The sequence below is a fragment of the Felis catus genome, chromosome F1, assembly GCF_018350175.1.
Source record: "Felis catus isolate Fca126 chromosome F1, F.catus_Fca126_mat1.0, whole genome shotgun sequence".
Taxonomy (NCBI): domain Eukaryota; kingdom Metazoa; phylum Chordata; class Mammalia; order Carnivora; family Felidae; genus Felis; species Felis catus.
The window spans coordinates 6,076,946-6,092,008 of NC_058384.1; the positions used below are offsets into that span (position 1 = coordinate 6,076,946).

Sequence of the window (15,063 nt, forward strand, 5' to 3'; positions counted from 1 at the left end):
TCTCGATTTGTTTAAAACAAACAGTAACTATCTCGAATCTCCATCTGTCCCTGTGAACAGCGGAGCAGCCTGGCTGGGTGCTTCGCACCTCGTCTCTGGTCAGTTTGCAGGCGAGACGGTAGTGAGGCTGCTATCGTCTGAAGGCTCCCTAGAGCCCAGAGGGCTTGCTTTTAAAGGGAGCCTGCTCCCATGGCTGGTGGTGGGTGCTGGCTGTTGGCGGGGGACCTCAGTTCATCTTCTTAAGTCCTTCACCAGAGCCACCTAAGTGTCCTCATGAGGTGGAGGCCTCCCTGCGTGAATGAGGCTAGTGAGGCAGGTGGGAGAGGGAGGTGGAAAAGCCTTTTGTGATCCAGCCTTTGAAGTCACAGGCTGTGATCACAGCCTTTTTTTTTTTTTTTTTATAAACATTAAAAAAAAAGAAAGGTGATGTACTTGAAAAAGAATCATAGGTATAATAGGATAACTGTAGATGGTTGTCATTATAATTTAACAGGAAGAGCTCAGAATCACAGAGTGGAGAATGTGCAGAAGAATGGGGTAGGGGTGGGGAGGGAAGGTTGGATACTGGAAAGAATCTAAGCTTTAGGTGAAGAGTAACCAGACTTTGTGATGTATCTTTGGGCAGGTGGAGTGCCTCTAGATAGACCCTCTCTGTGCTTAGTTGGGAGCCAATGGAGGTCCTAGGGTTTAGAACGTGTGAGTGCCATTCTGTACAGCATGTGGAGCCATCAGGGCACAGGGACATCAGTCAGGTGGTCTGCACCTGAAAAGGGGTGTGCACGGCTCTTTTTGACTCAGTCCTGTTAAATATCCCCATGCCTCAAGCACAGCCTGCACGATCCCATCTCAGCCCTCTCTTGGGGCTTCTACAAGCCAGTGGAAGGCTTTGTAGGTGGGGGAGAGATCATATGGCGGAGGGGGGGCGGCAGCCACAGGAGGGTGTGCGGATCTCCGGAGGCTGACTTGGAGGCTAGCTACCAGAGTGGCTTACATTTGCTTATAAAATGCCTAAAGTTCTTTCACATTTAGGTCTCTTTTACTCCACTTTGAGGATGGTGTGTGTGTGTGTGTGTGTGTGTGTGTGTGTGTGTGTGTGGTGTTAAGAAGGGGGTCTAACCCTGTTATTCTCCTGAAGATATAATTTGTTCCAGTCCCATTGATTAAATGATCCATCATCATTGTTCTGTTTCCATGTGGCTTTGTTTCTGGGCTCTCTGTACTCTTCCTTCAGCTTCTTTTTCTCTTCTTCTGCCACCTCTGCTTTACCACAAGTGCTGCTCTCTCTACCACCAAGTCTCAGACTCATTTTGTTCTTCTTGGCTCTTCTGGTCTCCAAAGGGCCATTAAGAGAGAACTTGTTAGATAACTCTATCGTATTTCTACGTTCCATGTAAGGTCCTGATAGGATTTTGCTTAAGAAATATAAAAATATGACTTTTTTTTTCATTAAAAAAGTGATAATGGTTTATAAAGATTTGTGAAATATTGGTAAATAAAAAGAAACTTAAGGGGCACCTGGGGGGTCAGTGGGTTAAGCGTCCAACTCTTGATTTCAGCTCAGGTCATGATCTCATGGTTGTGAGATCGAGTTCTGCATCAAGCGTCATGCTGAGTGTGGAGCCTGCTTGGGATTCTGTCTCTCTCTCTCTCCCTCTCTCTCTCTGCTCCTTCCCTGCTCTCTCCCTCAAAATAAATAAACATTTTAAAAAATTAAAAAAAAAGAAACTTAAAAAATGAAAAGCACCCTATCACCCAAATGTCACCATTGTTGTGACTAGGAATAACACTAGGAACTGTTAAAGGTTTGATATTGTAAAAGTTAAATCTGCTCTATAATAGAGGACATCATATATTGGGGAAAAAAAAAGGATTAATGTTGTTTTTTTAAAATATTCTTGGGGCGCCCGGGTGGCTCAGTCGGTTAAGTGTCCGACTTCAGCTCAGGTCATGATCTCACGGTCCGTGAGTTTGAGCCCCGCGTCGGGCTCTGGGCTGATGGCTCAGAGCCTGGAGCCTGTTTCCGATTCTGTGTCTCCCTCTCTCTCTGCCCCTCCCCCGTTTATGCTCTCTCTCTCTCTCTCTGTCTCAAAAATAAAAAACTTAAAAAAAATAAAATAAAATAAAATATTCTTATTATACAGTGTGCCTTCATAGATTATTAAGAAAAAGATAAATGACCCAAAAGAAAAATGGGCAAAGAATAGGAACAGGCATTTGACAGAGGAGGATGTAAAGAAGTGCATATACCCTTTCCTCAAATGTTAGTATTTTTCTACGTTTCTGTTTTCTTTTGTCTCTCTCTCTCCTCCTTCTCCTTTCCTCTCTGTCTCTTTTCTTACCCCTCTTTATATATGATATTTTAAACATATTTATGTAGAGATTTAAAAAATATATTTAGATAATTTCATTCTTTTTTGTGGCTGAATAATATTCTTTTTTCTCAACGTTTTTTTTTTTTATTATTTTTATTTTTGGGACAGAGAGAGACAGAGCATGAATGGGGGAGGGGCAGAGAGAGAGGGAGACACAGAATCAGAAACAGGCTCCAGGCTCCGAGCCATCAGCCCAGAGCCTGACGCGGGGCTCGAACTCACGGACCGCGAGATCGTGACCTGGCTGAAGTCGGACGCTTAACCGACTGCGCCACCCAGGCGCCCCTGAATAATATTCTACAGTATATATACACACCACCTCTTCTTTATCCACTTACCTAGCAACGGACGCTTGGGTTGCTTCCATATCTTGACTTTGGTAAGTGATGCTGCAATAAACATAGGGTGCATATATCTTTTAGTATTAGTGTTTTCTTTTTCTTAGGGTAACTACCCAGTAGTGGAATTACTGGATCATAATACTAGTTCTGGTTTTAATTTTCTAAGGAACCTCCATACTGTTTTCCACAGTGGCTGCACCAGTTTGCATTCACACCATCAGTGCACAAGGATTCCTTTTTCTCCATATCCTCGCCAATACTTGTTGTGTTTTGTGTTTCTGGTTTTAGCCATTCTGACAGGTAGGAGGTGATATCTCATTCTCATTACTAATTTTTAAATGCTCAAATTACCCTACATTTGGCCCATGGAAGGCCCTTTAAGTTAGCACCTATATTCTTTTGACATGTTCCTATTAATTTGAGGAGACTTTCTGACATTCTGACACAATAAGATATGCCAGGTTTATCGTATCCTTTCCCTTTTCCAGCTTTAGAACCAGCCACTTCTCCACAGAGTTCTGGTTCCTTCTAGTGGATAATAGTATTATCTTTCTTTTATTCTTAATTCTTTTATTTTTAATTACCTTTATTCTTCATTACTCTATTTTTGTGCTATCTCAATCCATTCTGTTTTTGCATGAGTACCACGTTGCTTTAATTATTAAGTTTTATATTTTAGTTAATTATTATTTCATTAGGTCTGTCTGCTATATATTTGACACTGGTGAGCGATCATTTTTTCTTGCTTTTATTCTAGAAACCCATAGTTCCTCTTTTGTTAACTTCTTTGATGGCTTATCTCATTCTTGTTCTGGATTATTCATCGTTGATTAGGTTTTAAAGGGTAGAGTTGCCTAGGGAACCAGGTACTGTCATTGCTCAGTCTACACTGGTTCCATCCCTCTGGGACAGTTTGATAATATATATGAAAATTACAAATGTGTATTTCTGCTTCTGGGAATGTCTTTCCAGGTGTATTTGCATGTTTCATGAAAATGTATGTACAGGATCATTCATATGAATATTGTATGTGATAGTAAAAGATTTGGAGATTATCCACACTCATCTGAAAAGTTTATTAACCTTTTCTCCCTTGTTCTACTCCACTCTGCATGAGGCCTGATTTTCTTTATATGTGTGAACCAAAACAACCTATTGCAACAAAGTGGGAAAAATCTCAAATGTCTATTAATAGTAGATTGAGTGAGTAAATTATGATAGACCAATACAATGAATTTACACATTTGAAAAATAGGAAGAATAATATTTATATGGAAAATCATGGAAAAATTACTACAATTAAAGGGGAAAAGAGCCTGGTACAGAACATATTAGATAATATATTACTTTCTGTGGGAAGGAGAGGAAATAAGATTATGTCATTGTATTTGCTTAAATTGGCATAAAGGAAGTCTGGAAGGTAAAAAATAAGAAACTAACACTTTACCCCAGAAAGCAGGGTATGAACTGGGCAGATGACAGACGGGAGTGTGGTTTATGATTGTGGCATGTAAAGGCACTACCTATTGAATTAGTTTTTAAAATGTTTCTGGTATAACTTAAAGCTAGTTTTGACACAGCACAAACTTACACTTTGTAGTTATAAACCACTGGCCCAGCATAATGGCCCTTAACACACTATGGGAAGCCCTTTGTCTGTTCAGGTTTTTACTTTGCCATTTCTGGCTCCATATTTCACATTCCGGCAACATTGAATTTCTTGGGTTCTTCTCACACATGGCACTGTGCCATACTTGTGCCTGTCTTGCTTACGTCATCTTCATATTCATCTTTAAGAGTCCATTTGTCATCTTCTCCACAGGCCGAGTTAGGGAATTCTCTCGGATGCTCTGCAGATTGGTCTCTTACTGCTCTTCTCATGTTGGGTCGTCATGATCAGCTCGCAGTACCTAGACGCAGGCACTCAAAGATTTGTTGTAACTTTTTTTTTTTTTTTTTTAATGTCTTTGCCCTTAGGGTCAGGGTCATCCCTGAAACGGCTGACGTAGTCTTAATGGAGGTGGACATACAGGCATGTCGCTACCATAGGACAGGCATACTAAGAGAGGCCCGAGGCAAAGTTTATTTCCAAAGGAGGTCTTTGACATGGGTCTTGAAGCGGGGCCAGAGTCCAGATGGACACGTTCTCACAGGCCCTGTGGAGGAGCAGCACGTAATCTGGTGCAGCTTCAGTATAGAGGAATCATGACTCAAGGTGAATCGGGAAGAGGAGGAAAAACAGGGACAGATTGTGAGAGGCCTAACATTCTAGTCTCAGGAATTTAAATAGTATCTTGTGGGCAGAGCAGGACTATGGAATGTTTCTGAACAGGGAATCAATGTGATCTGTGTTTTAGGATGATTACTTTTATGCTTTGTGTAGGGTGGTTTGAAAAAGAAAGAGATGAGACAGAGAGGCACTTGTTAAGATATTTTATACTGTAAACTACAGTGTTGAGTTTGGGATCAGAAAAGGACCAGGCAGTCACATTTGGACTCCACGTTTTTGTCCATCAAGTCCATTCAGCCTGGACTCATGTGTCATTCCAGCAGTGAAAGTCTATTCATCTCTGAAGAGACAGCTTATAGGTTACTTTTTAGCAATCCCTGATAGATTCCCTCCAAATGTAATTCATTGTGCCCTGTTCTGACTGCATTTCATTTATTTCTTTTATAGCTTTTTCCATACTCGGTACCTATCTTTTAGTAGTTGTCTTAATCACCCCCAGAGTTAATTGCTTTCTCCTGGAAAACCGTGTTACTTTATATGATCCAGTCATGTAACACCACATTGTATTAATTGTTTGATGGCTTTTCTGTTTGTTTTGGTAAATACTTATTGGGTATCAAACCTCAGGGAAACCCTGGCAATCCATATGTTTATCAATAACGTATGATCGGACGTGTGAATTCCTGAAGGGGACCTTATTTTGATCTCTTTCACTTAGCACAGTTGGAGATACATATGAGGCTCTTAGTAACGTAGAGACGTCAGTGGAATAGTAGTGGTTAAAAACCAGGCTTAAATCGTGGCTCTGCCACTGTAACCTGGGTCTACTGTAGAGGTTATTTAAGCCCGTCTGAGCCATAATTGTGACAGCTGTAAAATGGGGAATTAGCTTGGGCTGCCGTAACAACACCAGGGACAGAGCAGCATAAACAGCAGAGAGTTATTTCTCACGGCTGTGAAGAGTGGGAAGTCTGAGATCATGGTGCCGGCGCGGTCGGGTTTGGCAAAGACTCTCTTCCTGGCTTGTGGACAGCACCTTCTCATTGCACCCTCACGTGGTGGAGAGAGACTGAACAAGCCCTCTGGTCTGTCCCTTTGTAAGGGCACTGATCTCATCATGAGGATCCCACCCTTACTGTCTCATGTGAACATAATCACCTACCAAAGGCCCCGTCTCCAAACACCGTCACGTGGGGAGTTGGGGCTTCCACGTATGAACTTGGTGGTGGGGTGGTTGGGGGGCTTGAACATTCAGTCCATAACACTGTCTTACACAGTGGTTGATGCACATGGAGCACTGTGCCTGTGACATAACAAGGGTTGTGTTTATTTAACCCATCATCATCATTGTTGTCATTACTTTGACTTGGCATGTATTTTACATATGGGGTGATGGAGGAAAATGCCAAATGACGTGGTGGCTTTGCTCTTCACTGATGGCGAGTAATAATATTAATGAAGAAGGGGACGCGGGAAGAAGGGCACGATTTCAGGCGTGCTGGCAGAAATGCTGCCTCCCTCTACCCTCAGGGGAGGAGAAGGTAGATGTGAATGTCCGGTGTAGACATGGGGCCTAGCCTTGCCACTGAAAGACAAGAGCACTTTAATATTCTGTCTATGTTTGTGCCCTTTAAAATGTACTTCTTAATTTGTTTTATTCAATTCTTCATTGTCTTTTCTCTGACTTTGAGTTTTTCTCTGAGCCCGGGAAGACAGAAGTGCGATTTAGATCTTTCTCACAAATAATACTAAATGTATTTTGCTGGATTTTGAAAAGTTGTATTTCAAACGTTAAGACCTATTTTGATATTCTAAAATGGGAATGTAGTCTTTTCTTACTCACTAGCTTTTGGATTTAGACTTTTTCCTCTCTAACTTCATGAATCAAGGACTTAATTTATGAGCCTTTCTAGAATATTAAGGATCTCTAATTCTTTCACTTTTGGCAGTAATTGTCTCCACATTTACTTTATAGAGTCCTCTTTGGTGGAGCCCACGGGCGGAGAGGAAGCATGGGATTCATAAGATGGCGGGCGAGTGAGTGACTGAGAATTTGGGCTGGAACTTGGAAGAAAGTGGTAGTGGTTGCCCCTTAATAACAGGAATAAAACATGAAGTATACGTTTGGACACTACCTTGTCTTGGTGAGGACAATAGAGATAATGTAATGGTTTTTTCTGTATGTAAATCTTTTTAATAATTTGTGTGGCATAGTTATCATTGCCACTTGTACTAAGATTTTATCAGAATTCACACAGTGACTCAGCACACAGTTGACAGTTTGGGGAAATGGCAAATGGTTGATCCCAGAGGACATCATTTCTTTGATGATAGTGGCAAAGAGTACTTCATTAAAATGTAGTTGGGTTTTTTCTTTTTTGTTTGAATAATAAACATTTCAACTCTTAATAATAATTACTATTTTAATTATAATTAGCAGACAAATATGCTTCTGGAGCCACAAATCAAACTTGAGAGAAAGTAAGAAAACTTACAGGGAGGTGGTATTCATCCTCACGTAAAATAATTATCAAGTGACAGACGTTTTCATGCGGAAGAAAGATGATCTGTGCTCAAGATCAACTTTATTATTATATATCATATAACTGTGGGCTGTGATTTTATATAACATAGTCAGTATTGCAGCAGTGATACAAACAAAAGGAAAAGGGCAATGAATTGACATCAGGAAAGGAATAGAGCCTTGGAAGAGCGGAACCATTAAAAAGCGGAAAATCTGTGGGCCTTTACTCTGGAAAGTGTTTCTGTTTTGCAACAAAAATAACCTCAAATTGGTCTTGCTGGGTTCCTGATGAATTTATGAGTTTCCTATGAATGTACATGGTGGTATGCGATTAGATGAGACTGACTGTAAGATGATAAATGTTAGAAAAATCTCTGTCTCTGGGTCTCTTCTACTGCTCTTTTTCTTATTCCTTCAACCTCCTCATTTAGGATCACCCTGCATAGGTTTTGCTCCGTTTTATCACGATTAGAGGGGATCCTAGTACTTTTGGGCCTTGACAGGTTATCTTTGAAAGATGAAAAGACACAATTAATGGCAGATTATTTTACATTTAATTGAGGCTCTTGAAAATCCAAACAGAATTTCCTTATGGTTAAAGCTCAAACACTGACATCTGTTGGGGGAAGTATTTTTAAGGAAGAGAGTGTTTTGACTCTGCTCCCTAAATCACAGCCTCTTGCGAGGTAGGAAGGAATTAAGGGGGCCTGTTACACGCTGGTGTCTGGGCATCTGTGCTGGGCCCTCAATCCCCAGGATAGCTATCATTTGATCCGTACAGTGAGATCAGCATTCTTATTCACATTTTACAAAAGAGGAACTGAGAGAGGCACAGAGGGATGGAAGTGACCTTTCTAAAGAGGTCACAGTGGAGGCACATCTTCAAGTCGGGACTTTTAGCCTCTAGAGCTTTTACCTTTACTCCAAGACCAGTATTTCACATTTTATTCTTTTGTTTTACGCAGACACCTTTTTCGTGAATGTTCGGTGTCTTGCCCTTAAGAATTCCTCCATCTGCTTCTGTAGAGGTGGTTCCCCCGCTCCCTTATTAATCACCACATAGACCCCACTGCTTGTGGTCGATCAGTCTTACTGGGACCCTCTGCTGGGCTTCAGGCTGGGAATATAGGAATACCTTATTAGCAGAGGTAGCCAACAGCTGCAACGCCGGTCCTAATCACAGTCAGTTAGGTTGGTTTGGCTTTTAGCAGATTGGCCAACTCTGAAGCTTGTACTTAGAGTAGGGAAGTGTGGATGAGTTACGTGTGAACTCTAACATTTGGAAACAATCACAGCAAGAACTGATCAGTTTCTTCTTATTGACCCTTTTGAATAGGTGTGTTCAGTGTTACAGACAGTTTGAAAATGTTCATTCAACAGAGAGCTATAAAGTGCTTTCCGTGTGCTGGGGCAACGCTAGATTCTCGCCTGAACACGACACTGAAAACATGTGGTTTGCGCATCCCCCCCCCCCCCCCCCCCCCCCCGCCGTGAGATGGTAGTTTAGGAGGGAGACAAGCGAGAGAGGTCCTAGTAGAATGCACTGTCCTTATTCAGTAATGCAGGTGTGCGGGAGGAGTGGACAGGGCTCTGGAAGGAGCAGCTGGGTGTGCTTGGGGGCTCATGGAGGGATTCAGAGAAGAGGGTGTAGTTTCACTGGAGCTGGAATATATCCTCGACTACAAGAGGCCGTCTAGTCAACTTCTGTGTGTTTCGTACGGAGCATCTGTACTGACAGCTGGTCCCTCACATGGGCTCGTAACTGTACTAACTACGCTTGAACGCTTAGCTTCTTCCCGTTTCCCGTAAGTCCTGCATAGTCACGTATCTTTGTTTTCTCTCCGTATATCTTTTAGAAAGTTTGTCTTATAGGTGTTCATTTGGTTCCCTTTATTTTTCTGGTCTCCACTCTTAAGTTTCTCTGGTTTTGGGAAGCAGGCAGATAACATTTCTGGGTTGTAAAGCAAAGTCAGATTACTGTTTGTTGTCGATTTCTGCATTCTTCACAACACTTGGGAGTGCGTTGAGGGGTCACAGTGGTGGCAGTAAATGGAGAAGAGAGGAGGGTCGTGGAGCTAGGGACCTGATGCTTGATCACTTTCACTGTCACACAAATGGTTTTCTTCTGTGTAGAATAATCGAGGGGCTGACTGTATGGGTTGCTGTGTTCGTGAGCTGAAAATGCAGTGAGAGGACACCTGGCTGGAGGGAAATGTACTCAGTGGTATATGATTTTCTGGACCATTTTGGTTGGAAGGCTTTTCGGTGACTTAACACTTAAGAAAGGCTCCCCTCTGATTGGGTATTCTCGTACGTGCTTGTCTCTCATGAACACGCAGTTTTCTCAGGCACCTTGGCAGATGTGAAAGCAATTTGGTTTACTTGAGAAGCCACATGACATTGTGGAGAGAGCCCTGCACCAGAAGTTAGGAGAGCTGAGTTCTAGTCCTGCCTCAGTTTCTTGTTCTTTGCCTTTGAGTTAATTAACCTCTGGGTCTCAGTTTCTTGCTTTTTAAATAAGGGTAGAGGATAACGTTCTCTGAGGTGTTGCTTGGCTCAAAACTTTCATCCTTGCATTATTGACAGGTGTATTTAACTATAAAAATCTTCATTGAGTGCTTCCCACATTTCATGCAGTGAAAAAAAGATATGGAAGATAGACTGATGGCAGTGGAAGAAAATTGAGAGTCAGAAATAAACCTATACATCTGTGGTCAATTGTTTTTGACAAGGTTGGCAAGACCGCTCAGTGGGGAAGAATAGTCTTCAACAAATGGTACTGGGACACCTAGCTTTCCATGGGCAACAGAATGAATGTGAACCCCTACCTCACACTGTATGTGAAAAAGTAACTCAAAATGGACCTAAACATAAGAGTTAAAACTATAAATCTCTTAGGAGAAAACGGGTAAATCTTTGCAACATTCAATTGGGTGATAAAGATTTGACATCAAAAGCACAAGCAACCAATGGAAAGCTGATAAATGGGACTTCATCAAAATTAAAAACTTTTATGGGTCAAAGGACACTATTGAGAAAGTGAAAAGACCCACAGAGCAAGAGAATAACTTGTAAATTATATATCTAATAAAGGTCTGGTACGCAGAATATTTCAAGCACAATAATGAAAGACCACAATAAAAGGCAACTAAAAAAATGGGCAAAGGATCTGAATTGACATTTCTCCAGAGAAGATACACAAATGGCCAATAATACCCGAAAAGATGCTCAACATTATTAGCCATTGGAGAAATGGAAATCACAGTCACATGAGCTATCACTTCATACCCTTTGGGATGGCTGTAATCAAAAGGACACATCATAAGAAGTGTTGGTGAGGTTACCAAGACGTTAGAACCCTCAGACAGGCTGGTGGAATCGAAACCAGTGGAATTGGAAACCAGTTTGGCAGTTCCTAAAAACCTCAAACATAGAGTTGACCACATGACCCAGAAGTTCCACATCCAGAGAATTGAGAGTATACTCCCAGGAGAATTGAAACCCTGTGTTTCCATAAAACTTGGGTATGAACGTTCATAGTAGCATTCTTCATAATAGTCCGAAAGTGAAAGTAACATAAATGTACGTCAAAGATGGTGTAATCCATAAACTGGAATATTACACTCCTCCAGAAAAGGAGTGAAGTGATCCATGTTCCAGAACGGATGAACCTTGAAAACCTTATGCTCAGTGAAAAAAGTCAGACACAGAGGTCACATACTGTATGATTCCATTCCTATGAAATGTCCAGAATAGGCAAATCCATAGGCAGAAAGCAGTGCAGCAGTTTCCAGGAGCCCAGAGGAGGAGGGAAGAGGGGAGGGAGCACGAGTGGGTTCAGCATTTCTTTCTGGGATGATGAGAAGTTCTGGAGTTAGTGTTGACAGTTGCACAGACTTGTGAATAACCTGAAGCCCACACATTGTCCACTTTAAAATGTGAAATATATCTCAATAAAATTTTTGGAAGACATGGCCCTTTCCTCGTGGTGCTAAATTGAATGGTTTACGTGACAGAGATAGAAAAGGGTTCTGTGGGAGGATATGGCATGGCATTTTCTCCTGTTGTGTGGGATCAGAGTCCTGGAATAAGTAATACGGAGACCTGAAGAATGAATTGGAATTATTCAGGTGAAAAGACATGTTGTAATGGAAATGAGGAGAGGAAGAAGGAAGGAAGACTATATCAGAATTAAAGCTTCCAGCCAACGTAGCATGTCTAAGCCCCTACCGCTGTTGCTGTATAAGACTGTCAAAGACCTTTTGCTTGAGTAATTCGGTTACCCTATGGTGTTGATTATGAGATATGTATGTATGTATCTCACCATCTTGAGAAAACGTAACGTTTATATTTCATGACTTGATTGCAAATTTTTAAGATTTTTTAAGTCTATGGCATTTAATTTTTTTTTTTACATTTATTTATTTTTGAGAGAGCATGAGTGGGGGAGGAGCAGAGAAAGAGGGAGACACAGAATCTGAAGCAGGCTCCAGGCTCTGAGCTGTCAGTACAGAGCCCATCGCGGGGCTTGAACTCAGGAACTGTAAGATCATGACCTGAGCCAAAGTTGGATGCTTAACCGACTGAGCCACCCTGGCACCCCTAGTCTATGGCATTTTATAATTTAAAATTTTCATGAAACCAAAGCTAGCTTCTAGAATTTGTGCTGATTTTTTCTTTTCTCTGTTTATATGTTTTAGAAGTCCAGTTTGTAGAAATTCTACTGTTTTCATTCTTTTTGGCAGTTTGAGGTTAATTTTAGATCCTTGTAAGCATTATTTTCTTTGGAGTTCAGATAAACACAAATATTTTTGTTTGAGGTAATAAAATGTTTTATTAGGAAATTTCAAACATGCACAAAAGTAGAGAGAACAGTATAGTCAACACCCATGTAATCATTACCAGCTTCAAAAATTTTCAGCCCCTGGCCAATCTTACTATATATCCACCTGTTCCTTTACCTTGCGGATTATTGGGAAGCAAATCTCAAACATCACATTATTTCATTAATATGTTTCTAAATGGCAAGAATTCTTTTTTTTTAATTTTTTTAATGTTTTTATTTATTTTTGAGACAGAGACAGAACATGAGCAGGGGAGGAGCAGAGAGAGAGGGAGACACAGAATCCGAAGCAGGCTCCAGGCTCCAAGCTAGAACCTAATGCAGGGCCCAAACTCACGGACTGTGAGATCATGACCTGAGCTGAAGTTGGACGCAAAACCGACTGAGCCACCCAGGCGCCCTGGCAAGAATTCTTTTTTTAAAAAACATTAGTATTTTTTAACTTGGAAATTTTTTTCTTCTGAAAACAAATTGTTTCAAAAGTTATCTACTACTGGAAATTGTTAGTTACTCTTTTATACAGTTTTTAAATAGTTTATTAGAGAGAGAGAGAGAGAGAGGCAGAGAGAAAGAGATAGAGAGACAGAGAGAAGAGGGAAGTGGGGGAGGAGCAGAGAGATTGGAAAAGAGTGAGACCCCCAAGCAGGCTCCGTGCTGTCAATGCAGAGGCCGACATGGGGCTTGAACCCACAAACTGTGAGATCGTAACTGAAATCATGAAATCAAGAGTCAGACACTTAACCGACTGTGCTACCCAGGCACCCCTCCTTTATATAATTTTTAAAATTTGCTTATACATTCATTTCTTCTAATAAATATTAGATATGCTTATAAATTAATAAATTGATGTTACAAGAATATGGTTAATGCATTATTTCTTATGCTCCTATGCACAACTAATTGTGCATAGTCCTGTGCACAACTAATTGTGATTAATTGTGATTAACTAGGACTTAACACATGCTCAAACTCTACAGTAATTACCTCTCTTTAACCATATTCAGTGGCCTTGACTCTTTTGCCTTCTTAAGAGTGTTTGTATCATGTAATACCGATTACTGCCCACTCCTTATCGGACACACCCCTCTCTTGGCTTCCTTGACATTTGACATTCTTGGTTCATCCCTGCATGGTTCATCCCTGCATCGGAGCGCTCTTTCACTGACACATTTTCTGTTGAGATCCTCAGAATGTTACTGTATCCCATCCTTACTCTGTTGGTGGGCCTCTTTTGACCTCTCTGCAGGCACTTTGCTCTTCTCCCTTGGCCGTCTGATACATTATCTGTGTGTTAGAGTGAATCGCAGATATTTGTTACTCGTGAATGAAAGAACCTGTCTATTATGTCCTAGTTGAATATTTTAAAAGTTCCTGTGGATATCCTAGTGTATTCATCAGTTGGGATCTTCAGAACTGAGCCCGTCTTCTTTTTAATACCGAGTCCTCTTCAGTTTTCCTTTACTGACATCACTAGGCGGCTTCTTCAAATCACTAGCCTGGAAATGTTCTTATCTTCCTCTTGCCTCAGTCTCCTTTCCATTATCTTGTCCTGTTAATTCTTCCTTTAAAATATGTAAGTTATTTGCATTTTGTTATTATTGTTTATTCAATTTTGTTTTGTTTTGTGTTTCCGTTTGGAAAACTTCCTAACTACTTTCAGGTCAGTGAGGTGCTCTTTCTGTGATTCCACAAACCTCACATGTTGCCCAGTCAAGATGATCTACTTATGTGCCTCTCCCTCATTAGAATTTCAGGTCTTCAGGGGCTAACATGGGGTTTTATTTATGCTTGCATCAAGGTGCATGAGACATTGTAATATTCATTAAAAGCTAATTGATTTGAATTAAATTTCTAATCTCTTTACCTGTATTCCTGCAATATATCCACCTAAGGTCTTGTCTTTTCCTGAGGATGCTTCCTGTATACAGTAGTCTCAACTTCGAGTTTCTGATGAAGTGACAAGAGTTTCAATGTACTCTGTAAATTTCCATTATAAAACTTACTGCAGTCTAAAATTATTCTTTATTTTCTTTCTTATTATGGGTCTTTCTCCCTGGAGAAACTCTATATGATGGTGTGGACCATGTCAATCTCTTACATTTTTGCGTCCTCTTATTTAACCTTATACATGGCAAGACCTTGATAAACATTCATCGAATGTGAATGGGCACACTCCCTCCACCTGAGCTGAGAGCAGTGCATGTCTACATAATATACGTAATCCGAGTTACCTCAGACTTTGAATCTTGGCTTTATTGTTACCAGAATAATCTTTCTAAAACTGTGCTTGTATTAGCGAAAAGTCCAGTCAGACTCCTGTGCCAGACTTAAGACAGGTTCTGGGAACACAAACAAATAAGAGCATCAGTTCCTGCTTTTTATGCATGATAGGAGTAAAGAGGTGGAAATGCTTAAATCTCCTTGAGGAGGGCAAAGAAAGCTTCCTGGAGGACACTTGATATTTCTAAGGTTTTTGTTTTTTGTTTTTTTCAGCTCAAAAACTGTGCAGTGCGCAGGTGCCGTTTTCCTTAGCAGGAGGCAAAAGCAAGGGGGGCGGGTGGGGTGGTCCTCTACCAAGAAAGGAGTGAGAGCCCCCAGCAGGTGTTCCTGGCGGTTCCCAGCAGGTTCATTCTGATCAACCTGAACCCCTTCTTCAACCTAAGTGGTAACTTCAGAACGGAAATCTCATTCCTTACTGGATAGAGACGAGTTGTAGATGATCCCTTATGTTGTTAGTTTGGTTCACTGAAGGA

General features: G+C 41.0%; 1 protein-coding gene across 5 annotated transcripts in view; it reads left to right on the forward strand.

Moving 5' to 3' along the window:
• AKT3 (AKT serine/threonine kinase 3) overlaps positions 1 to 15,063 on the forward strand; it is a 306,832-nt gene that overhangs the window by 56,324 nt on the left and 235,445 nt on the right. Inside the window, exons 1-2 of one of the 5 annotated variants that reach the window (XM_045049319.1) lie at positions 6,271 to 6,484; positions 6,919 to 6,980. The exons of 3 other annotated variants lie outside the window; for them this stretch is intronic. In XM_045049319.1, coding sequence (XP_044905254.1) covers positions 6,399 to 6,484; positions 6,919 to 6,980 — 148 coding nt within the window. In that variant the 5' untranslated portion in view covers positions 6,271 to 6,398. Of the gene's footprint in view, positions 1 to 6,270; positions 6,485 to 6,918; positions 6,981 to 15,063 lie in introns of those variants that run through there. One more of the 5 variants, XM_045049316.1, reaches the window with a different exon arrangement.